This window comes from Anticarsia gemmatalis, chromosome 8 (assembly GCF_050436995.1).
Source record: "Anticarsia gemmatalis isolate Benzon Research Colony breed Stoneville strain chromosome 8, ilAntGemm2 primary, whole genome shotgun sequence".
NCBI lineage: Eukaryota > Metazoa > Arthropoda > Insecta > Lepidoptera > Erebidae > Anticarsia > Anticarsia gemmatalis.
Genome location: NC_134752.1, coordinates 5650057 through 5675759, shown reverse-complemented (window position 1 = coordinate 5675759; position 25703 = coordinate 5650057). Strand labels below are relative to the sequence as shown.

The following is a 25703-nucleotide window of genomic DNA, read 5'->3' as shown; positions in this document are numbered from 1 at the left end:
TTAGATTTAACAGGCATTGGTCATTATAAGAGTCATTATTTATCAAACGAGAAATATTTTTGCTACGACGACAACTGTACTAATATCCACGAAAGTACTGATCAAAATATTCTGTTGCACTCTTTAAGCTACATCCTGATCGACAACGATTGTTAACCCAAAAATCTAAATTTGTAATTTTTTTAATTAAACTACATTATGTAAATAAATGGTTTCAATCAAATTCGTGTATCATTGACCTTACTGTAACATCCCATGTTAGGTCCTACTGCTGACCTCGTAGATAAAGGTCATTATAAAATAAATAAAATTTTAGTTCAGCAAAAATGTCCAGCGTGACAACCCTACAGTATGGCAGATTTTCATTGAAACACAAACAGTTGAATATCTTTTAGAGTAAACTGAGAGTACTAAATGTAAAATGGCAAATCTTTAGTAACTTTTCTTTACTAAAACTAGCACAATTTATAGCTTTCTAATCCTTATAAATTCAAAGATATTAACGTTTATAACTTTTCAGAATTGTGTGGATTGAGTGAGCACTTATATTAATTAACTATTACAAAACGTGCTACATTTATGGTTCGCTTTGTATTTTACAAAATCACGTGTATACCTTTTAATAAAACAAGATTTACAACAAAATGAAATTATGGTTTGTTCATAAGAAATCGGGTCCTTTCAAAGTGTGTGAATTGAGTGAGCATATGAAAGTATTTGTAATTTTTTTTTATACGGCCCTTGGCGATTGATATCTAAAACGACAACTTTATAAAGGTTTTACTAAAGAGTAGTACATAAATCTTACATGAATTCTTCATACGTTCTGAGATTCAGGGTGGTCGTATGTGCGAACTGAGTGAGCATTCATTAACTGATATATCTCATGTTTTATCTTTTTACAAATTGTAAGATTGTTTTTACAATTGTTTCACACCTTTTACTAAATGACTAGTATATATTATTAAATTTTATTTAGGGTGCTCACTCAATTCACACACACACTACTTAGTTGGTAGAATTGTAATGTTAACATTCTCTGAATAAATTCTTGGTCTCTGAATGCTTTTATTCTTAATCATGTTTAAAAAAGAGGTCCTCATTTCATCTGTATTTTTTTTTCATAAAACTTAAGACAAAGCAACCTATTTGGGCGTGCTCGGATTCAGCACTCGTGCTAGTGTTCGTTTTAAGCGACGCGGCGCGGGTCATTTGTGGTTATGTCGACCTTCATTCATTTGTTTTGTTGAAATAATAATCGCTAATTAGTCCAATCGCTAATTGGACCAACCGCGAATTAGATTTTCTCCATAGACTAGACTAGAATTTAGACCCAGTGGAGAGGGGCTGCTTCCCTGTTTGGGCGGTACCGTTATATGTAATAAAACTCTGTGTGCGTATGCCCAGCAGATAAATTCAATCTGCTGTAAATGTGAGCCGCATAAAAATTGTGCGTGTTGTAGTTTCGAAAAAAAACGTAAAGACGATTCCTGCTGGAGTAACATTGTTCTAGCAAGAAAATTCTAGACGAATTATCGGAGAGATAAAATACAATACCTACATGGGCAGAGGGCGTATATTGTGTGCGTCAGGATGGCTGGTTGTCTGTGGCGTTGGTATATGAGAGTTGATTTGAAAATTGCTACATAATTGCTTATATTTGCTACATATAATAAATAATTGCTACATAGGATATATATGCAGAAATAAAATATTTTTTTTGACCAGCCATCCTGACGTTTGGTTGGCTGGTCACCTCCTAGTTTAAAGTTAAGCATGCAGAGTTTCCCGAAAAGTACTGCGTCAATAATTGCTACATATTTACTTCATTTATCTAATTTATTTGGAACTTCAAAATTATGTTAAATCAAGGACATAGCAATTATTTAAATTATCCCGATGAAAAGTGCCTGATAAAATAATAAAAGCAAATAGCTGCAGTGTGTCTTCACTCAACGGTATTGCTATTTTAGGACGCAGGCGTTTGAAATAATAATTGTTAAATAGCATGTTATGTTATGAGTAGGTAAGTGGATAATAAGCACATTAAAAGTGTATCGTAAATAAAAACAAAATGTAGGTCGTTCATAAGACTCAATTTAATAATATTACAATTTATTTAAAAAATATTCATTTATTAATTTATCTTATTTTCACATTATTTTTTCGCATATATTATACAATGTGGAATTAGCTTCTTTTTACTCTTCGTAATTTTTTTCGATTCGTCATCATAACAATATTTCCATTCTGAATTTCGTCTGCAATGAGCTTTGTGACCAATTAATGTTTCACATACTGGGGGCACGAATTCTATTATTGATAGTAAATGAAACTCAGATCCTTCTAACAAAAGAGATGTTGGTGGATCATCTATTGAAATAAATTGATTGGAATGAAATTCAAATGCAATAAGATCTCGCAAAGATGTACTAAATGATTTTACACCTTCACATGTACTTCGCCGGCATTTTGTAAGTTCTTGAGCGTTAATTTACGTGTTTGCGGATTTAACAATTAACACGCTATTTAACAATTATTATTTCAAACGCCTGCCTCCTAAAATAGCAATACCGTTGAGTGAAGACACACTGCAGCTATTTGCTTTTATTATTTTATCAGGCACTTTTCATCGGGATCATTTAAATAATTGCTATGTCCTTGATTTAACATAATTTTGAAGTTCCAAATAAATTAGATAAATGAAGTAAATATGTAGCAATTATTGACGCAGTACTTTTCGGGAAACTCTGCATGCTTAACTTTAAACTAAGAGGCGACCAGCCAACCAAACGTCAGGATGGCTGGTCAAAAAAAATATTTTATTTCTGCATATATATCCTATGTAGCAATTATTTATTATATGTAGCAAATATAAGCAATTATGTAGCAATTTTCAAATCAACTCTCATATACCAACGCCACAGACAACCAGCCATCCTGACGCACACCGTATATTTGTGCAAATATGTGCGCCATAAATATATAGGTAATTTGTGCGGTTTTGTGCCCCTACATCATGTCCGTAAGGATTGAGGAGCCACATCAGATTTTTAAAATCTGATTTTAAAAAACATTAAAACATCGATGTGTCGATAATATCGAAGTCATAACATCGATGTTAAAACATCGATGTTTTCTAGCTAAACATCGATTATTCAACATCGATAAATATCGATCATCCCTACGCCCGCGTTGCGCGTCGTCGTTGTAGTTATAGTATTGTACATTTATTTTGTGACGTATCTGTGGTGAACCTAAACTCCTTGTACTCTATGGTAGATGCCAGATGCATGTCGTTTTCCAGACATTTCGTTCGCGAATAAAAACAAATATCTCGACAACACAACGACGAACACAACACTACACCGCTATAGTGCCACGCGATCTGCCCGCTGGTTTGGAGAATAGGTACGCGTTGCCCGCCCCGCTCCCGCGCCGCCGCCGCCGCCGCCCCGCTGCCCGCAAAATTCGATGTCCGTAAGGATTGAGGAGCCACAACAGATTTTTAAAATCTGATTTTACCATTATTTAGCAGCAAGGAAGCTTATTTTGCAGCACGAATTCTAGATTTAGCAGCAAGATATATAACTAGATATATTAATGCAAAAGTGGCTCCTCAATCTAAACGTTTAAATTGAGGAGCCACCTATAACTCGGTAAATAATAGATGAATATTTTTGAAAATTTTGTATCATTTAGCAGCAATTTTGCATATTACCGTCTACAAATTTCGCTTCTGTGGCGCTAAAATGTAAGAAAATACAATACTTTTAGTATGGCTCCTCTATCTAAATTTAACAGGTGAATTTCTACTGGATATGAGCGATCAATTATTATATTCGACATAATGATCATTTAGTAGGTGTTGTGTTTGTTTTTGCAGTATAGGAATCTATCTATATATATAAAAGAAAGTCGTGTTAGTTACACCACTTATAACTCAAGAACGGCAGAACAGATTTGGCAAAAAATTGGTAGGGAGGTAGCTTAGAGACAGGTGATGGACATAGGATACTTTTTATCCCGCTCGACCGTGTTTGAACATGCTAGAAGAACAGAATATGGAAATAACAACACCAATTAATCATGATCTCCTGGTAGCTGTGAATCTATTTTCCGATCAAAATTAGGTCTAAAACACTAAAAAAACGGCTCTATAAACTCTAAAAACTCTCCATAAACCTTTTCACAGTTACCAGGAGATCATGACCACTTGCTTGCTAAACACCTTTAATTTTTACAGATTTAGCTTCATAACCGACGTAGTTTCATAGAAACTTTTTCACCACCGTTAAGGCAGAATTTCCAAAAATATTTATTGCGTCATTCTAAATTTCTAACTATATAGCCAAATATTAATTTTAATCGAATAAGCTCCAAAAATGACGGAGTTTCATACAAACTTAGCCCCTCTTTCTACCCCCGTAAAGAGAGAATTTCTAAAGAAAATAGCCTATATGTTAGCGAAGACTAATAGCTATATAACAAAAAAAGTTACATCTAAATCCATCCAGTTGCTTTTGCGTGAAAAGCAAACAACAAACAGACAGACAAAAAAAAAATTAAATCATAATTTTTGGCTTCTATTGGTTGTATGAAGATCCCCCATTTTCTTTTATTTATTTTTTATGACCAATACGAGCAAAGCAGCAGTAAAATATGTTTCAAAAACGAGGAAAATTATCTCTTACTACCTGACCCGCGCAGCTTCGCTTGCGTCACATCTATACTAATATTATAAAGCTGAAGAGTGTGTTTGTTTGTTTGTTTGAACGCGCTAATCTCAGGAACTACTGGTCCGATTTGAAAAATTATTTCAGTGTTAGATAGCCCATTTATCGAGGAAGGCTATATGCTATATATCATCACGCTACGACCAATAGGAGCAGAGTACCAATTAAAATGTTACAAAAACGGGGAAAATTATGACTCTCTTATGTGACGCAAGCGAAGTTGCGCGGGTCAGCTAGTCTATACTAATATAATAAAGCTGAAGAGTTTGTTTGTTTGTTTGAACGCGCTAATCTCAGGAACTACTGGTCCGATTTGAAGAATTCTCTCACTGTTAGATAACCCATTTATCGAGGAAGGCTATAGGCTATATATCATCACGCTACAACCATTAGGGGCTTAGTAGTAACGAAAAATGTTACAAAAACGGGAAAAATGATGACCCATTCTCTCTTACGTGACGCAAGCGAAGTTGCGCGGGTCAGCTAGTAAAATAGTAAAACAGAGTAAATTTTGTAGATGAACGCATTTTCTTTGGCTCCTCAATCCTGACGTTCTAATTATATATGTTTGACTGTACCCACCTGAGATGACAACGGAATCTAAAGCCAGAGATACTAGCATTTAGCAGAAATGTCTGCTAAATATATCTGCACAGTTCAGCAATGTATTTAATTTAGATTCTGAAAAAACAATACTTAACTATTTTCTTGTAAATTCAGCGTGTAGGGTGACCACAGTTTGAGGGTATCTACAAATTATTATTTCTCTTACCAACCGACAATAATATTTATTTAACAAAGTGTTCATTAGCAGTGAAGTATTCTCGTTTGTATATTCACGTAGAAAATAAATACTTAACTTGGATTTCCTATAAATATAAAGTTAATCATCACGTTTGTGTCATCATAGTTGAATTGTGGTGATATTAATGTGTGCAATATTGTGCAGTGATTGATAATTTAAGTGCAGTACGATATCCTGTTTTCAATGTAAGTACATTTTGTGCCGACTTTTGCTATTATTTATATTTATTTATTTAATACGCAGTGTTCGGATTCGAAGTTTACAAATTGAAATAGAAAAAATTTAAGCACTTTCATGTTCTAACATATTTGTTATTATTACGTTATGAAAAAATTCAACAACCAGTCGGAACCGGCGACTTTCGTGTCGTACCATGCTATATAAAAATTACTAAAAGTCATTTTATCCAACGAAATATTATTAGATTGATGATTGGTCGCTTCGACTAGATAAGTGACTGAGGATATTTATTATTATTGTTGTTTCAGAACCATTATGCCGAAAGGCCGCCAATCGATAGTAGATCTGGTGGATCAACAAAAAGTATTTTCTAAATAAGTATGCTGAGATACTACAAAATCCTAACATTAAAAGTACTGACCCTATTTTCTTAACCATTTCCAAAGAACTAGATTTTAAAATGACCCCGATAGCCTTGTATACATCATTAAAACGTAAACGTCATATATTTTTTGAAAACGATGTATCACTTTTGAGCAATAAACAACTGGCGAAATACACACTATACAAAATACAAGTTGTAACAGTAGTGACACAGATACGTCATTTAAAAGCAAAGATTTTGATTTCGAGAATAGTACACAAAACGATACAGTAACATTTACATATCAAATGGACATGCATGACTGGAAAAAAATTCAGCCTATATACGCATATCAAAAACGAACAGGCACTACCACCTTTAAGAAATACAGAACCATGCCCAAGTTTAAATGGAGTAATCTATTAAAAGTAAACATTTATAAACATACTAAACTACCTTGTACTTGGACATTAAAGCGCGAAAAAGTGGTAAAAAATAAAATCTTTGTTAAAGGTAATTGTTCGCAATGTACTACACATGCTAAAATAGAAAGTTATGAAACTACTGATAAAATTAACACAATCTACTGTAAAATAACGAATATAGACCGAACTGTCAAACACAATCCAACAAAGAAATTCAAGTTAACGCCCTACAAAAGACAACAACTATCAAAAATATTAAGATACAAGCCTGCAATAGTAGTTCATAATGAAATGGCTTCAGAGATCCTAGGTATTAAGAACGATGAAAAAGAGGTTGTAAATACACCAGCGTTGCCTTCTCTTTCCTGTTTGCGACAAATAAAATCTGAGGCCAGGAGAAAACAGTGGCTTGATCCTAATCCAATCATAGGTCTAGTGGTTATGGCCAAAAGTACACATAAAAATGTAATACGTTCTTTCAGTGTACACCCTAGTTTCTTTGTTTATTATTGGAATGAGAACCAAATTGATTATTACAATCTGTACCTACGGAAATTTGGAAGGGTAACTGTTACAATAGATGCTACGGGCTCATTCTTCGAAACAATGCGGCTCCCTGATGGCACAAAGCTGACCAAAAGATTATTTTTATATGCAGGTTTGATAACAGCAAATCTAAAGTTAAAATCCGTACCAGTATTACAGATGGTTACCGATGCACACGACAAGAATTCTATATTACACTGGCTAAATCAATGGAAAAAATCAGTTGATAGATCACCTCATGAGATTATTTCGGACGATTCTTCTGCCCTTATCGCAGCTAATACTGAAGCTTTTACAGAATTTAGCAGTACAAAAGAATACATAAAAAACATGTTTTCAATTTTAGAAGGTCAGACTTCAATTCTTGAAGAACAAAAGCCCTAGACTTTTATCAGACTTGACACAAGTCATTTTGTAAAAACTTTACATAATTTAAAATGTTTTAATGATGTAGAACCAGGCATAAAATATTTTTATATTCGCTGCATTTTATTCTTAAAAGAGTGTGAAAATTTTGAAACTGCGAAAGAAATCATTGGTGATATGATTCAGATTTGTCTTAGTCACTACGATGATGAATCAAATCCTGAAAGTTCTAATTGTCAAGTTGCCTTAAACCGACTTGCCTTACGAATGAAAAATATTGAGCTAGATCATGCGGCAGAATTCCGCTCTATGGAAGACGACAAGCAGAACGACGACGAAGATTTCGGAACTGAAGAACATCACACCGCAAATATTGATTTTTTTACTTGGCTGGATGATAAAATAGCCCCATTTCAGAAACAATCAATGGAAGTTCATAAAAATAATAAAAATGTACATTTTTTGCCAACATTTATGTCAGATTTCAGGAGGATTCTTGGAAGACTTCCATTATGGTCAAATTTATTGTGCTCTTTTTTTAAAGCTGATACTACTGCTCCATCATCATCTGGTATTGAGAGCTACTTTAAAACTTTGAAAACTTGCTCTTTAAAACAAAGTTACAAAAGTTCCGAATTGATGAATTTATAAAAATACATTGCCAATATTTAGACGGGGAAATCGCACTTGCGAAAAGTGATCTTATTAGTGACTTACAGAATAAAGAACCTAAACGCTCTCGAAAAAGGAAGTATTCATTCAAAAAATCTCAAAGCCAGGTGGAAACATCTGAAAAACAAGTAAAAACATCTCAAACGCAAGTGAAAAAAAGAAAAATAATAAAGTCTGTGAGAGTTAGGAAGATTAATCGGTCATTTGATGCCGAATAAATTTTTTCAGATCAACCTTCTTTTATTGAGAATTGGAGGGGTGAAGCCGAAACTGATTCATTAACCAAAATAAAAATTAAATTTGTAAAAAATGGCAACCTATGCGATGCTGTATCCATCGGTAAAAATTCAATTAAAGTAGATTTGAGAAACACATGTAGCTTTGATTCGGTCATTTATTTGTTGAGCATAGCTTTTATTCAAAGTAGACGTTTTCAAGAAACATTGAACACATATCCGGAAGATTTAATCCCACAATATATTAAACTTCTATCAGATTCTGCTTCTACTGACAGTGATATACACAAAATGAGAACCGAAATTGGACTGTTGTATTTTGATACTACAGTAAATAGTAGCCACTGTGAATTTGCTTGTAACGTGTCTTACATTTTTGAACACGTAGCCTTGAAGTATTGTTTTAGTGCCATTTTTACAAAAAAATGTACAAATGATTCGTGCCATTTTATCCCAGTATCCAGGAAGATCGCATTTTTGCCTTTGAATTTGAACATAATTTCTGTTTTTGGCCTCCAAAGTTTAGAAGATGCAACTTTAATCGCCGATCAAAAAACTGTACGTTCTGTAACAAGCAAACTGTGTGTAAATATACTCTATCAAACACAATTTCATATGAACTGAATGGTTGTGAAAAGTTCCGAGTAAGAGAAATACCAGAATTTATAATGTTTTCGCAAAAATCATATAAATTAATAGGTGCTGTAGAATTTATTCCACCAATTATCGAAACTGGCACAGGCCACTATAAATGTCACTATCTTACACCGAAAGATGAGGTATTCTGTTACGATGATTACGATTCTAAAATTCGTATAAGCACTGATCAACCAATATTCATTCATTCTATAACTTATAGCCACATTGATTGCTAAATAATTAAATCGTAGGTACAATAGATATAACCAGTTATGAAAATATAAATTTAACAAATTACTTATCTTGGTTTCATTTACGAGTATATGGTCACCCTACACGCTGAATTTACAAGAAAATAGTTAAGTATTGTTTTTTTCAGAATCTAAATTAAATACATTGCTGAACTGTGCAGATATATTTAGCAGACATTTCTGCTAAATGCTAGTATCTCTGGCTTTAGATTCCGTTGTCATCTCAGGTGGGTACAGTCAAACATATATAATTAGAACGTCAGGATTGAGGAGCCAAATAAAATGCGTTCATCTACAAAATTTACTCTGTTTTACTATTTTATTCCTATACTGCAAAAACAAACACAACACCTACTAAATGATCATTATGTCGAATATAATAATTGATCGCTCATATCCAGTAGAAATTCACCTGTTAAATTTAGATAGAGGAGCCATACTAAAAGTATTGTATTTTCTTACATTTTAGCGCCACAGAAGCGAAATTTGTAGACGGTAATATGCAAAATTGCTGCTAAATGATACAAAATTTTCAAAAATATTCATCTATTATTTACCGAGTTATAGGTGGCTCCTCAATTTAAACGTTTAGATTGAGGAGCCACTTTTGCATTAATATATCTAGTTATATATCTTGCTGCTAAATCTAGAATTCGTGCTGCAGAATCAGCTTCCTTGCTGCTAAATAATGGTAAAATCAGATTTTAAAAATCTGATGTGGCTCCTCAATCCTTACGGACATAAAATTCGAGGCCGAGGCCTAAATATTGTATAACTATGCTGTTAATTTCAATTTGGCGTTTAATGGTTTAGGTTCTAGGTGGGCTGTTTAATAAAATATTGTTTATTAGTTTAGGCATTTATTACACAACTAGATTCTAACGAAAAATAAAATTACAGTATTCACGAACTTAATTAACAAAATTTGTAACCAATAAAAAGGACCTATTTACTAGTACCTATGTACCTATTCAATCTTAGTTCTCACTATCTTAAAAAGTAATTCTTCAACATAGTTTCAATATCTATCCAAAATTACAAAAGATACCTGTGCATTGTCTACTATACAAAAAACTAGTCCTTTCGCCATTTTTAATATTCTGCAGATTGCAGATAGATCGCTTTCAATGAATATTAAATTGTACAGGTTATGGAAAGTGAAGAATGGATAAAATTATATTTAGACTGTGCTTGTTTTTGGTTGCTTTAGGTTTCTTTTTTGTAGAAATTGTTGCCCCTCTTGCAACTAAGAGCGCAGACGCAGAAGCCGTCATATAAACGTAAATACAACACCATGCAGGACTGATGTTCAGTTTTACCCCCTGGAAGAAAAAAAAGTTGTTATTAATTTAACTTACCGGTTTGACAATTTATGTTGAAATCTCAGTAGAGTTCAGTTCGACAAAGTTAATATTAGAATTAAGACTAAAATAGTCTAGGGACTCTAACCCTCTTATTCATAAAAATGTATGAAGTTATGAAAGGCTTATAAAATGTTTTGTTTCTTTCACTCCTTAGCGAAATGAAAAAGGGAAAATATATTATAGTTAGCTTTTTAACTAAAATAGGTTTATAGTGTGTTTATAAATAAGAGGGTAAGACTTTAGTTCTTTTCAAGAGAGGTGCCCATAGCTAGTTGCGCACACTAGTCGATAAACGATCACGGCAAAGCAGCCTTAACCAAATTTCTACTTTAGACCTCAGGATCTTACTCGGGTTCAGGGGTAGTGCCACCAGTCCATTCCGGCATTTCATGTAATACGGGCCAAATAATTGGAGCCCAGAAATAAAAGAAGAACATAGAAACAATAATTGTCGAAACTGTTGGTCCGGAACCAGCATAAATCTGGAAATACAAAATAATTGAATCATTTGGTTAACATTGAACGTGGGAATTTGAACTAGTTTTCATTATTTTTTTCGTATGACACCAACACAATTGATAAAAATTCATTTTAGTTATGCAAACTTTTATCACACACAGGGCACAGGAGCCGTCTATTTATACGAAATATGATTGATATGTAACATTGATGCATACCATTTTCTTGGTAGAAATTTTTGCTGCGCTTTGTACAACCAAGTTCCCCGGAGTCCCAACTGGTATGCAGAAACAGAAAGAAGCCGTCATACCAGCGACAACACAGTACCATAGCGGATTCTTGTCTAGTTTTACGGCCTGTAGAATAATGAACTAGTTATTAGTTAAACTTACTGCTGTAAAAATATGGCGCCCATAGCTAGTTACGCTCACCGGCCGGTTAACCTTTGTACAGACATTCTAGATGAGTGATCGCATAATAGTATTGGAGTTTAGCGTCTTCTCCTTCGGAGAGAACGTGAAAAGTCTGTCACAGTTGTTGCCAATTACAGCGCTCACATTAATGCGGTAATAAAAACAAGCATTGCAATGTGCACAAATGCAAGGATGACAAGCAAATGCCCCTCAATTCAGTGAGGCAGAATGTAATGCTTACACACAACTAAAATTTTACTTTGCAGAAAAAATGACATTAAGGGGAACATCTTTAAGGGCTTAGGGTAAGTACTACGGACAAACTAAAATAGTAACAGTAAATACTGATAATGTGACTAACCAAATTCATTGCAATCGGTACAAATACGTTGGCTACAGCCACATTAGAGGCAAAATTTGTGATAAAAATCACGACTAATATAATTAACAACATCACTACAAAGTTTGATAGCCCCGCCAATGCAGTCATATGCTCTCCAATTTTATCGTTTAAGCCACTTGATTTTGCCGCGGTAGATAATGCAAAACCGCCACCTAGAAATGAAACAATTGGCATAAGTCATCTTTATTTGATATTTTACGTCTAAGTCAGTAAGCAGCCATTAGTTCAAAGTATAAAATGTTGATAAGTACTATAGATATTTTACTTTACCTAAAAGAAACATGAATGAATACGGCGCTGATCGGTTCAAAGTAGCCCAATCCAATACACTACCGATTGGTTTTTTAGGCAGATGTTGAACAGCTGGCAACAAAAAGAATGAGTAAAATATTAATGTATGAATATCACACGTTTTTTTGACAGAAATCGTCGAATAGGGTTGTTTCCAGGGTGACTAAGTTAAAAAGCATTAAATATACTAAAAGTCAGGATAATGACCCCACGCACATAAACATATAATCTAAGGAGCACTCTTATTCAGTTCAAAGCATAAAATTATACTTATTATAATATTATCTTACTTACCTTTTGCTGTAAAATTTTTGATAAAATTCAGAGTATTTGGCGCTAAAAGCATTAGGAATGGAAAACCCATAGCCACTGCGGAATCGGTTATCCTGTAAACATTATGGTAAAATTTACGTAAGTACTTTATCAAGTTTTACCCTCGCGTGAAATTTTGACAGCTGCTTTCATGCATTTGCTGTCATTTTATCTATCGTGAAACCGGGTATTAACATCGAAATAATAATATTACACTTTCTTCCATACTATTTAGATATTATTTTAACGCATTAAATTATCTTAGATAAAACTTTTTTAAGGACCACTCCCTCTCTAAGTTTCTTTCCTCTTGTCTTGCGGAGACATTTACAAATATACAAACAACGAACGCAAAGTACAACCAGACCCGAAACAATTTATTTGTGGATCGCACAAATAATTGTCCAGTGTGGGAATCGAACCCACTACCTCACGACGAAATGGTAGCGGGCGTGGTGACCTAAACCGCTGCGCCACAGAGGCAGTCCGATAAAATAAACAAGAAAAAATTTACACAAATCATTACTAACATTCTTAAGTCTGATGGTTTATCAAATGTTGTATTGATAATATCAGCCCAGCCGGTGAATAATTGTGGCGATCGACAGAAAAATGCTACCATTGCCCCACCAAATAAGATAAGTACCATCTGTAACACATAAAACATTATGTAGTTGGAATTAGTAGTTGTATGTGCTATATGACTTTACATACAGCAGAAATAATTCGCATTGGATCAAAAATAGCCAATGAAAGCATTACCCTCCCTTATTTTTACTTTCGGTCTACTTATCACTGAAGTACTGATTAGTTCGAGCAACAGTGTTTATTATTGTATTAAGAATCTGTTCGAATCAAATACTATAAAAGTAAATATTTATATTTTGAGATATGGCACTGAAAAGCGAGAAAGTAGATACGTACAATTTCCCAAAAGGTAATTTTTCCAAGTTTTTTAGTATCCTTGTCGATGGCAAGTTTAGCGGCTTTCTTCGCATAATCTGGAATTGCTGACTTTTTCGCTTGAGGACTATTAGGCCTGATAAAGAAACGAAGTAAAAAGTTAACATCGTCCATTTTTCTTACCATTCCACGTCATTCAGTTAATTTAAATAGGAACTATTCTTCTTTTCATCTATTTGAAATCATGGTATAATCTGTATATCATGGTATAGTCTGTATTGGTTCATAATAATAAAAAAAAAGATTTAAGAGTATAAACATTTTCAAGCGACGTATTCTTTTTGTTTATTTGAAATAATGCGCAGATGGTAAACAGGTTACCCATTTTAAAATAAAAAGTAATAATGAACTTATTCACCTCATAAATCCAAGATATACAACAATTAGCCACAAATAAAGGCAAGCTTCTAGTGCAACCATGGTTGGTATAGCAAAAGCACTATACAGTGGGAATGATATTAATTCTGGTGCGTCCGGAAAATCTCTGAAATTAAACAGATTTTTTTGAAAATAGTTCATTTTAACCCAAGACTGTCCCACTATTGGACAAGGGTCTCCTTCCAAACGAGGGAGAGTTCACCACGCTGGCCAAGTGGGGGTTGGGCACTTTGTTACATGCTAACAAGAAGTGTTGAGAAAAAAAAATAGGAATGGAAAAGTTACAATAAGATAAAAAGCTAAATCTTTAAATAGTTTAATGCATTATCTTGATTTATAAATGTGTTCCAAAGTGTTTTACAGTTGATTGTATCATTCTCAATAGCATCTCACTACATACGTACTGTATATGAGGTAGTCTTACAAGGCTTCAGTATTACTAGAAAATTTGTCTCAAAAAGATCTCCTCAATTATAAGACCAAACGTAACTTACTTTGAAAACAGTCCTTTGAATACCAGATTCGTCGCTGTGCCTACCAGAGTACCAATGCCACCTACAAAACAGGTAATCTAAGTAAAACTTAATTTGCAAACAAAATAACATTCTTTTAAAATTAAAATTGAACATTACATCTTTAATTATACATTTAAAATGTTTTTTTTAAATCTTACCTATTGTAGCAGAGAACGTTGCCGCACAAAAATAGCACGCTGTTATGTCACTTGCTTCGTCATCACCGGCCTTAGTTCTATCATAGATCTTCAGAACCCTTTGCTGTAATAAAAAAAAACTCTTTAGAATGTCTACAATGATGTGATTGTGAGCGACTAAGATCTAAAACAAAGAGTTATTTTGTCTGGTACTATTAGAGGAACAGGGTGAGACTGCATTTGTGGTGTAGTCAAAAGTGCATGCACGATTGAGTACACGACTGGCCACGCAGAGGTATCTGAATGAAATCCCTGAGTGTGCAGAACATCCATTTCTAAGTTTTTTTGTCAAGACATTTTTAGTGAAGAACTTGAAATCAGAAAGTTGAGCTAGTAGCACTGCATGCTTTAGAGAGAGCCTAAAGTAGTCGGTCCTTACTTCTCATCGGTCGTCACGCTTATCTGTCCCACTGGGCCATGAGAGTGAGATAATAGAAAGTATACATGGACACTATAAACAAAGTCCTGCATAGTTGGCTGGTTTCGTTATACTAGCCGCGCGTTGTAGAGATACTCCTCCACAACGGCCAGTAGGCCGGCCGCTAAGAGGATGTTATTATTACGAGGATACTGAATAAAGTGCTGAATCTCCTATTGTAGAATTTGTTGTTCACTTACGTCTTCAAATACTTTCAATAGTGCAAAGTTGATAGGAGTCACCATAGTAGTGGCAGCTGTATTAGTTATCCACATAGACACGAAGGTGGTCACAGAACACATAGCAAATAATAACCTGTAAATAAATCATAAAAAACAATGTTTTAATAAACCAGTTAAAAATTATAACACGTCGTGGCGACTTTACCCACAGACAGTTTACCGACCGGTAACCGGTAAACTATCTGTGGGTATAGTATAGGGGGGAAAAGTCTATATAGGGTATAAATTTAGCGCGTTCATAGTTTGACGGTAACGCAAAAAGCTCGTCCCGGTTGTAATCAATTAAGGTAATAGCCGTTATGCCATGTGGCTTGAACCACTTTGACACCAGCCTGTAGTATTTCTATCGTATAATCGGCGGCAATTATATTATAATAAGATGACAGCATTTTTTTACTAGAGCTTTAGATTGTTGTCGATACTCTCTAGAAGCTATGTGATTTAACATCAATATTCGACAATCTATATCATAACGAAAATAATATAAAAGTCAACCTTACTTGTAATGAGAGTATCCAATCAAACGAATAGCAAAGTAAGCCATGCGCTTATGGAGACCAGATTGTTCTACAGCGCTTGCTAGAAACAAGCTTCCAAGGAATAGAAATATAGTATCCTGAAAATAAAGTTATTAGTAACTAGCTGACTCGCGCAACTTCGCTTGCGTTACTGAGAGAATGGGTCAAAATTTTCCCCGGTTTTTAACATTTTTTACTGTTACTCTGTTCCTATCAGTCGTAGCGTGATGATATACAGGGTGTCCCAAAACTCAACGATAATCCGAGACAAGATGAAAGGCCAAGCCATACCGGTTCTAGGAAAAATTAAAAAAAAATTATATATCACTTGGTTCAGCAATAATAGACACTTTTCAAAAGAGTTGAAATTCCACACCCTTGGTCGCATTTTCAAGTCCTGTGATCACCAATGTCACAATTTCGGTGTGTTTTTTTCAATTTCGTGATCTTCATTAAATATGCTATTAATCGTAAAACAAATTAATGCACAAAACATTGTTAACTTAATAAATACGGCACGAATACAGGCTCTGCAACGCCTTACAAAAGACCTTTGCACCAGTCAAGCAAAATTCCTTGCATTTATTTCTTCTGACGCTGTGTCAATTTTCTGGCGAAGTTTTGATAGATTTTGTATTGATTTCGAATAGACTTTTTCTTTTATGAATTCCCAGTAAAAAATATCTACTGGATTTAGATCGGGGGAACGAGGAGGCCATACAATTGTACCACTCCGTCCGATCCATTTTCGGGGACACTCGTCGTTCAAATAAAAATAACATTTTTAATGGCAAGAAAAGTGGCAAGTGTTGCACCATTGAAATCTTGATTAAATGCGCCAACTTTTGAAATAACTTGCCAAGGGTAGTGTAGTACATTTTTTTTTCAATATGAAGCGTCAAAGTTAACTAACGATATTTTTGTGAACCATGACTCACTAAAACTTAACTTTTTTTATTAAGTTAACAATGTTTTGTGCATTAATTTGTTTTACGATTAATAGCATATTTAATGAAGATCACGAAATTGAAAAAAACACACCGAAATTGTGACATTGGTAATCACAGGACTTGAAAATGCGACCAAGGGTGTGGAATTTCAACTCTTTTGAAAAGTGTCTATTATTGCTGAACCAAGTGATATATAATTTTTTTTTATTTTTCCTAGAACCGGTATGACTTGGCCTTTCATCCTGTCTCGGATTATCGTTGAGTTTTGGGACAGCCTGTATAGACTATAGCCTTCCTCGATAAATAGGCTATCTTACACAGAAAGATTTTTTCAAATCGGACCAGTACTTCATGAGATTGCGCGTTTAAACCAACAAACAAACTTTAGCTTCATTATATTAGTATAGATAACTGAGTTGCACAAAAATTTAAGGATTTGAACTTATGGGAACACATAAACGACCCTTTGAGATTATAGGTGTATCATCAGATATTTTTTAAAATCACTTGTTCCAACAGTGACGACCTCCCGACACATTGCTAGCGGCCTAAGCCACTGCACCACTGAGGATTTATCATTAATCTTAAAAATATTTGTTACTAGCTGACCCGCGCAACTTCGCTTGCATTTTCCACGTTTTTGTAACACTTTTTACTGTTACTCTGCTCCTATTGGTCGTAGCGTGATGATACAAAGTATACTTTTTTTTCACGAAATATTTTCTCGAAATTATTTATATCTCTTAATGTATGTAACGAAGTTGCGCTAAGGCATATCCGTCATTAAAACAGTTGCCATGACAACGGAATTTTGTTAATTCTATGTCATTATAATATTGATTATTCGGGACTTCGTTCGCTACCTTAATTTTTCCGGAAAATGCGTCATTTTCCCGGGATAAAAAGTAGCCTATCTCCTTTCTCGAGTATCAAAATATCTCCATACCAAATTTCATGCAAATTGGTTCAGTAGTTTAGGCGTGATTGAGTAGCAGACAGACAGACAGACAGACAGACAGACAGACAGAGTTACTTTCGCATTTATAATATTAGTATGGATTAAATAATGTACCTATAGGTAAAGTTACCGTGACAAAGAAAAGATGCCACAGTATCGCGACCTCAAGCGGACAAGAAATGTATAAAAAAACTGTGAAGTTTTCATCTGATTCTTGTCCAGAAGTGATGAAACAAGTTCTAATAATCGTTAATTTTAACATTGTATAAAAACAAGCTCATAACTTACTAACTTACATTCATATAAGCCTTGCAAACATCTTTAGTAGATAATACTTCAGCTAACGGCAATATAATGATAGGAAAGAAGCCAGTTACCGCCAGCGGTAGAGCTTCAGTCACCCAAAACATTCCCATCAAAATTAAAGTGTAAGCGGTCCAACCAGATTTCTGGAAATAATAATTTATGATTAATTGAGTAATAAAAAAATGTCTTAACGCGACTGAATACGTAATTCTATAATGTGAATCGACAAATGAGAGTTCTTATTGAATTGTGTAGTAATTGTTACAAAGAAACCGAATTATGAGCTAAATTCTATTTTATCCAAAGCATGTAGATTGTCACATTATTATGACCATGAAACTAGTATGTACAATAAGTACGCATTTTTAAGGACATCGCAAATCCGTTATCTACATGGGAAGCATTAGCTACTTTTTAAATTAATAAGAATCTTCAAAATGGATTCTACCAATAAAGTTACGAATCGTAAAAATACAAACAAATTAAAAACCTCCTCAATTCTTTTAAATCGGTTAAATAGCAACAAAAATAACAATAAACTGTTTTCTAATTTATGCCATCTAGCGGATACATTTTGCAGTTGGTACGATATTATATTTCTAACCGTGGTGCTATGTTTCTGAGCGACTTGTTTTAGAAAAAGTACTGGATAACATTAGGTAGAGGGCGAAAAAATGGTGAAGATATAAATGAATCACTATTCTATTATTTGTTAAGGATAGCCCAACTGCGTAATAATCTATTATCTGATATAATTCGGTAGTGCATGCAACTGCCGCGCAGAGGTCACGGGCTCAAAACTCGAGTCGGGATCAAGTTTCTTTTTTCAATAATGCTTAGGAAATTGCCCGGAGTTAGTAAATTGTGGTTGATTGACTTCTGTTTCTCGGAGAGCATATTTGTTATAAATTCTTCGGTCACTCCATTTTACTTCTAACTAGTCCTATCGGTTCACCGTCTCACCAGTATATGAGAGTGAGGCAATAGATAGTGTACCTATGTATCATGACTCTGAGACACTTTAAACAATCTGACCCTCCCCACTGACGACTTTCAATGAAACTGACCACCGCGGCCGTATATCGGTTATCAGAAAGTTATAAACCATGGACTTTCACTTACCTCCCCTGGAAGAGGAAGAACTAAGAATAACATAGCGATAGGCCAGACTACAAGTAACACACCACGCCAATGAACTGCGAAGAATAACTTCAATCTCTCCACCATGGTGGGTGGCGGCGGCTCCTTCCTCCTGAAATTGGAGCATCATAAAATAGTCTTTCGATCAACCTTCACAACATTATAGTGATCATTTGAATTTAAATTACGCAATACTGTAAGAATATACTCTGAATACAAGATTTGCTTAACATTTAGAGTTCTTTTTTTTTGACTGTTCTATATCGAAAGCTAATAAATGATATTATGTAACAGAAATCTAATAAGAACGATGTCTGCGAGTTTTTAGCCAGCTCTTTTTATGGGCTCCACTTCACAGCTCTACCTTCTGGACTGGCGGTAAAGTCGCTTAGTTTATCCTGCTGACTATCCTAATTATCAGCATTTGACCTTACTAAATAAATGATGTGATACTAAAAACTTCAAAAAGTTATGCTATCGACAACATTCTGTGTTCGACATTTTGGCTACGAAGTCAGTAACTTAGATACAATATGTATAATAAACTTTAGAACAAGATGAATACGGATACGAAGTAATCTACCTAACAACGATTCATTAATATTAGTGCTATCAGTACACCTTAAAGGCCCTTAGTTTTAATGATTACATTATTTATTTACCTAACCGAGGTCCCCTACGACAAGATGACCACCATGAGGTGGGGTCATAAACGCACGTTTCCGTGGCAACGCTGTCTTATTGAATGCTATGGAAAACGACGAGGAAAACAGAAAGGCGCCGTAAATACGACCTCGGTGTTTTTAGTCGCAAAATGTTAAATGTATGCAAAGTGACAGATCCTTATGGTTCCGTTATCCTTAGGGTTACGATGCAGTGGACGAGCAGTTTTAAAGTCTGATATAATTTAATTTGATCAATGACAGTATATACCAATACAAGCATGTCGTACAAGTCATATCATAATTTAGCGTTTAAAAGGCAGACATACTACATTTGAAAGAGCGATGCAAAAAAATATCAAAATCTAGGAAGAAATGAAGGCAGCATAAACTTACCCAAACATTTTTATTTGTTTGTTGAAACTACCAAAATATTGAAATATTTCGTATTTTACTTCGAGATCAAAGATTTTTTATCCGTCTATCCAAATTCTGTCATCGATTGCTGATCAACAAAAAACGAAAAACATTCTGATTTCAAAAAGTTTATAAGTGGCCTGTTATTTTAAAACTAAAGCTGAAACGCCTCTTTTGTCAATATCTTTGAAGGGACGAATATAAATAAATCTAAGTAAATAGTTATCTATTTATTTATCACACGAATCAGTATCACTGTATTAGAATAATATTACCGTAGTTACAGTTTTATATTGCTGGGTAATATGATTGTATGACCTTTATTCCGTTTATGTTGACGATAGGTAACTGTTTAGAATGTCTTGAAGTATGAATGTAAATGCATGTTAGCCAAACTAGTACTAAGTAAAATTATCAATCATAATCTCTTCAAAAACATCCAAGTTTTAAAATACGCATTGAACTAAAAGTTGCCCTACGTATTTACCCAGAACTTTGACGTTATGCGAGGTGGATAAAGTTGAAAATTTTTCTTTGAAACTTTGTTCAAGACGAAAAGTGTAGCAATACCGGCAGCGTGCCATTATTGGAGGAGCGAGCACGGTAGCCCGGCAACAGGCGGGTTAGCGCAGCCCGGCCCAGTCCACGACTCGCCGGCCGCGTGCGAGCACTGCTCACCGATTCAGTTCCCGCCCGCACTTTGGGCGGCACGACTCGACACGTCGCGATATCAAAACACCATTAAAACATCCGATAACATACTCTGTGTTCAACTGTGACAATAATAACTAAGGTGTAATTTACAACGCGTGTTGTTCCGTGATACCGTTTAACATAATCGTCGTGAACGATGACCGGAGTCATTAAATATTCATGATATCTCGTCAGAAACACGGATCTGGCAACGTTACTCGACTGTATCAACAGGTCAGTTTTTATTTTATCACGCGTTTGATTAATTATCTAGTTACTTTCAAATGTTTGTTACTTCGATTATATTATTTTGTCTGAGATTTTCATTACGTAAAACTAGTGAAAAGTGGACATGAACAAGAATATTAAAGTGCAAAAGTTTTCTGTATCAGTTACGAAATGTTTGTAACACTTATCTTGCAAGCTTATTCTGACTGGAGAGCTTTACTCGGGCTGAATACTTTGAAAAACTTTTCCTAACTTTGTGAAGAAGTCTCTTCAGTGTTATAGTTCTGGAATGGAAACTTCAATGGGTGTATAAATACATACTATTTACATTGTACAATCATAAGTACTTCAGTGCCGAGATTACGTTCACATTATAGATGAAATTCTACAAGTTACGATACAATCAGGAGAAATGATGGTTTCTATTTGTATTCAAGGCCAAGAGCAAACTTTGGGAAATAGTGTTAGCATTATTAGCGCATTTCTTTGAGAACATTACTAATCGTAAAGTTTGGCAAGACATATAAAACTAATGCCTTCGTTACACTAAACGTTTTGGCTCTTCCGATGACAACTGTTGGCGTTTTGTCATCCTGATGGTCTCATTTACTTTCTCAAGTATGTGCGGATTGACTGTTTATTAATGTAGAACATGGCTATAAACTGACATTCCTAGTAACAGAATCATTATTGCGATTCATTTTCTACAGCTGGTCATGAGTCTCAAATACAACTTTCTTTACCGATTGATAACCTCACCCAAAAGTCTTTTTATCCTGAAGCTCTATCAATTCTTATCTTATGTGCACCAATTTTGTTAAAGGTATAGGTAGGATACTTCTATGAATGTCTTTAGTCAATTCCAAAGAAACACCGCATAGTTCATATTTCTTTCTGTATTTTTTAACCCCATTTTATAGTTACTTTATCGTATAATATTCACTTCTTCAATATAATACTTCAGTCTTTTCAAAGCAAACATCAAGTTTCAAGTGATAAAGCGGTGATATGAGTAAAACTCGGACAGTGGAAAACTAAAACTCATTTTCCTATTTTCCTACTACATAGTTTATACGTTCATCAAACATTACATTGTTAGTTTCGAAACTCGTGGTATAATACTGCTTTAAAATTAAGTTTGTCTTTTTCATGATGCGGTAACTGATAACTATTTTGTTTTCTGTATGGTAGCAGAGTTTTGTAATCCGGGAAGTAAAGCATTGCATTTTAGCTAACTAAAAATTAGATTGCATTGCCAACAGATTAGAATCTTTATACAAGCTAAGTAATTCTTAGCTTTGAGTGAAACTATATGATTCACAAACGAAAAATTGAAAGTTTTAAGTCCTTGAAGCAGTGGTGTGTCCAAAGATTTGAATTGATAAGAAGGAGATACTATTGTAACCAGGTAGTAAACATAGATTGAGGGGTCAAATATTTGATTAAATAACTACCATGAAAGTAAATTTGTGGATTGATGTTGTAAGTACTTGCTTAGAGCTTTTGGCTAAAACCTATTGACCTTATTCTAGAGTTTAAAGTCTCAACTATGAGCTAAAAATGCGTTAAACTCTACCATTTCTATAGTACTTTAACTAAAACACATCTTCAATACCATTAAAGGATAGTAATAGGTATTACTATTTATCACTATAACACTATTCGCTTATACACTAACAGTTAACGGTCCTAGGTCCCTTAATAAGCAAAATAAGCACTTATTATCAACTACTAGGAGTAACGACATCGTAAAATGCTATCATCAATTTTCATGTTTGAATTCAATAGTTCGGCTCTGGGATCAATAGTAGGGTAATTTCTGAATAAGGACTATCTTTAATCCAAAATTACTATGAACTCTTATGGTTATCATAATTGGTTATTTAGGAATGTTTCTTGCAAAGTATTTGATATATTAGGAATAACATTAAAAAGCTTAAAAAAGAAATAAATATGGAAACCTAACTGTCCCACTGCTGGACAAGAGTCTCGTCCTAAATCCAAGTAGAGGCTAGGTCTTGAGTCCACAACGCACGCCTACTACGTGGTGTTAAGGCTAAGGACTGAGAAAGCGGAACATACTCATAGCAAGTTTAGAACATCGTGATAGATACGTTACTTGGATACGAGCGTATCAGTAATAGTAAGTAATATCTTTAGTATCAACACCTACATGGTTTAAAAGCGGCAATCGATCAGTTCTTCCTATATTCAGTTCAAGAGACTATTTTTTCCTGAAACATGGACTGTGAACGCTGATTACTCATTTGGCTTCAGATAGTAATGACAGTGAAATTCCAAAACATTATAAACTGAGTCATGAGTAACATGTACTGAGTACTTATAGCATTAAATAGAAAACAGTCATAAAATGATATGACATTTTATTTACATAAGCTCTTCTTCCAATGTAGCACGTAATTCGCACCGCAATATCATTGACGATAAATGGGTATAATGGCATAATGGAATTCCAAGGGGAAGAACAGCACAACATGTACTAAACACAAAACTACTTAAGTCATTCTGGTACTGATTAAACGTTTGTTTAACAATAAACACGTGAACCTAGATAGAAAATGTCATGCACTAAAAGCTTATTCAGTAGGATTGCTTGTATCTCCGTTAGTTTAAGTGGATTACTGCTATCTACCGTACTCGGTTCGTATCAGACAACGTACCAGCTGTTTTTATTGATTCTATCAACTGATTTAGCGATAACACGTTTTATTTCTATGTGACAGTAGATAGGCTGTGTGTCAATCGGTGTAATTGATATATTGAAACTGCTACTAGAAATAAGTCTCTTATCTGGGGTTTACTACTTACGGATAACTATTAAATAGCCCAGGGGTCATCGTTTTTGATTAAGTATTAGTTAGCTAAGTGGAATGTTACGGATTTTTTTTCTAGTTCATCTGTCAAAGATATTATCCAAAATTCTATGAGTCCTGTTGCTGGCCTAAAGTGATAAATTCTGTACCATTGTACTTTAATTTACCTACTAAACAATATTTATCGCAAAACGCTGAAAATCTGGCGCCAACATATCAATCTTAACTTATGGCAACTACTTTCGACGGTTTGCCTAAATCTGTAATGAGTATCTAAAAAATTCAATCATTAACTTGGGTAACTTACAGTTACCGCCATTTTGAAAGACAGAAGCTATGAAAAGAACCAAGAAGGAACTGCTGAGCACTCTTAATCGCCAAATAGTTGTTCTTCTTATTTCATACTTCAATAGAGCGATGCCCTAAGACACTACCACCAATGTTGACATACACATTCAGGTACAAGTTATCAAAACATCAAATTTTATTATTAGAATAGAAATCATAGGACGCATCCCATCAGTCTAATGGGCAGTACACGTGTCAATTACATACTAACACGTGTCATACTTCATTACTTTGTAAAGTTATTGTCATCGCAATCGCGACGAATTCTGGGCGGAGTCACATAGGAGCCAAATTATGAAATATCTGACGGTTGACGGGCGATGGAACAAATACCTGTCTGGTGACCCGCCAGTCTTTAAAAGTAGTATATAAATAAATATGACCGTTACTATTGTCTCAAACAATAATTTAAAGGCGAAGAACTTTTGAGTGGCTTTTCACAGTTGGTAATAAGGAACCTCGTGTTCTTGCTTCTTCGGTATTTTAGCTTATAACTGTTTAAACAAGTTAAAGTTTTCACGCGAAGATGATTTAAATTTTATGTACTTAAGTGATAATATATGTAAACGCTATGGCCAAACAACTTAAACTTTTGTATTCATTTGTGCTAGGACAACGTAGTCCAACATAAATTTTGATAGTTCTATTGATACAATCAGTGCACAAAATGTTTGAAAAAGAAACACGATTTTTGTCAGTTGGTCATAGAGAAGGATCTTTTAGTACATCGCCGATTTGTTTTTCTAAAGACGGACGCACGCGATGATTACTGAAATAAAATACACATTCTTGTTCTGTCTGCTGCAGTTTCTAAAACCGACGTAAATATTTTGATAAAGCGTGCACAAAATATGTCAACGTGCACATAACACATCCACATATCATCACAAATAGAGAAATTATACACTTTTAACTAGAGGAAGTCTGTTATAAAAGTAATATTAATATTTCACGAGTAAGCATTCTCTTAACACATTTATTTTAACGTACAATTAGTGTGACAAAATCATTGGTGTGCGTGCCAAGAGTCCGTCGCATTAGATTGTGCGAGAGTTGTGAACGCACGTTTGAACGATAACGAAGCGAGACGAATTACCTTTAACATCTCGATCTCGCTAATTAGTTTTATTTAAGGGCGCTGATACATATTTTGATGTTATCCTACTAGTTTAGAAGTAAGGTCAATTTGGGTAACTTTGAATCATTTGGGAAAAATTGACAGTGGGAATTTGAAGTTTCGATAATTTTTTCATATGAAACCAACACAATTGATAAAAGTTTGTAAAACTAAAATAAACCTTTATCAATTGTGTTGGTTTCAGGTTGACTGTACTGTTTTTATATAAGTACTTGTCAATGTCAATGCTTTTTGAGCAACTCTACCAAGAATGTAAAATAAAGTTATTTGTAGAACATGGCTTCAAGTCATCAATACTTTTAGTTAAGGATAAATTAACTCAAGTTAAAAGTATTT

General features: G+C 34.3%; 2 protein-coding genes across 2 annotated transcripts in view; one reads left to right on the top strand and one right to left on the bottom strand.

The window, feature by feature from the left end:
• Positions 1 to 10312: 10312 nt before the first annotated feature.
• Positions 10313 to 20113, bottom strand: LOC142974885 (protein I'm not dead yet-like). The gene is made up of 16 exons (XM_076117456.1): positions 20106 to 20113; positions 19030 to 19159; positions 17898 to 18050; positions 15676 to 15791; positions 15134 to 15248; positions 14477 to 14579; positions 14298 to 14358; positions 13784 to 13909; positions 13387 to 13501; positions 12993 to 13111; positions 12445 to 12536; positions 12130 to 12222; positions 11818 to 12011; positions 11262 to 11399; positions 10933 to 11066; positions 10313 to 10542 (listed from the first exon to the last, which is right to left on the bottom strand). Exons 1-16 carry the CDS (start codon positions 20111 to 20113, stop codon positions 10536 to 10538), a joined length of 1704 nt encoding a protein of 567 aa, XP_075973571.1. The 3' UTR covers positions 10313 to 10535.
• A 637-nt stretch (positions 20114 to 20750) lies between these two features.
• The window catches only part of LOC142974785 (uncharacterized), a 36747-nt gene continuing 31794 nt past the window's right edge, over positions 20751 to 25703 (top strand). Inside the window, exon 1 of the mRNA XM_076117300.1 lies at positions 20751 to 21053. The gene's annotated coding sequence lies outside the window, so the exon portion shown is untranslated. The remainder of the gene's footprint in view (positions 21054 to 25703) is intronic.

Bases quoted from the DNA above. Each gene is read 5' to 3' on its own strand.
- LOC142974885 (XM_076117456.1), bottom strand. The intron at 15,249-15,675 runs GTAAGGTTGACT...ATTTATTTACAG, and splicing joins ATTGGATACTCTCATTACAA to GTTATTATTTGCTATGTGTT. The intron at 12,223-12,444 runs GTAAGTAAGATA...TTTTGTTGCCAG, and splicing joins CAAAAATTTTACAGCAAAAG to CTGTTCAACATCTGCCTAAA.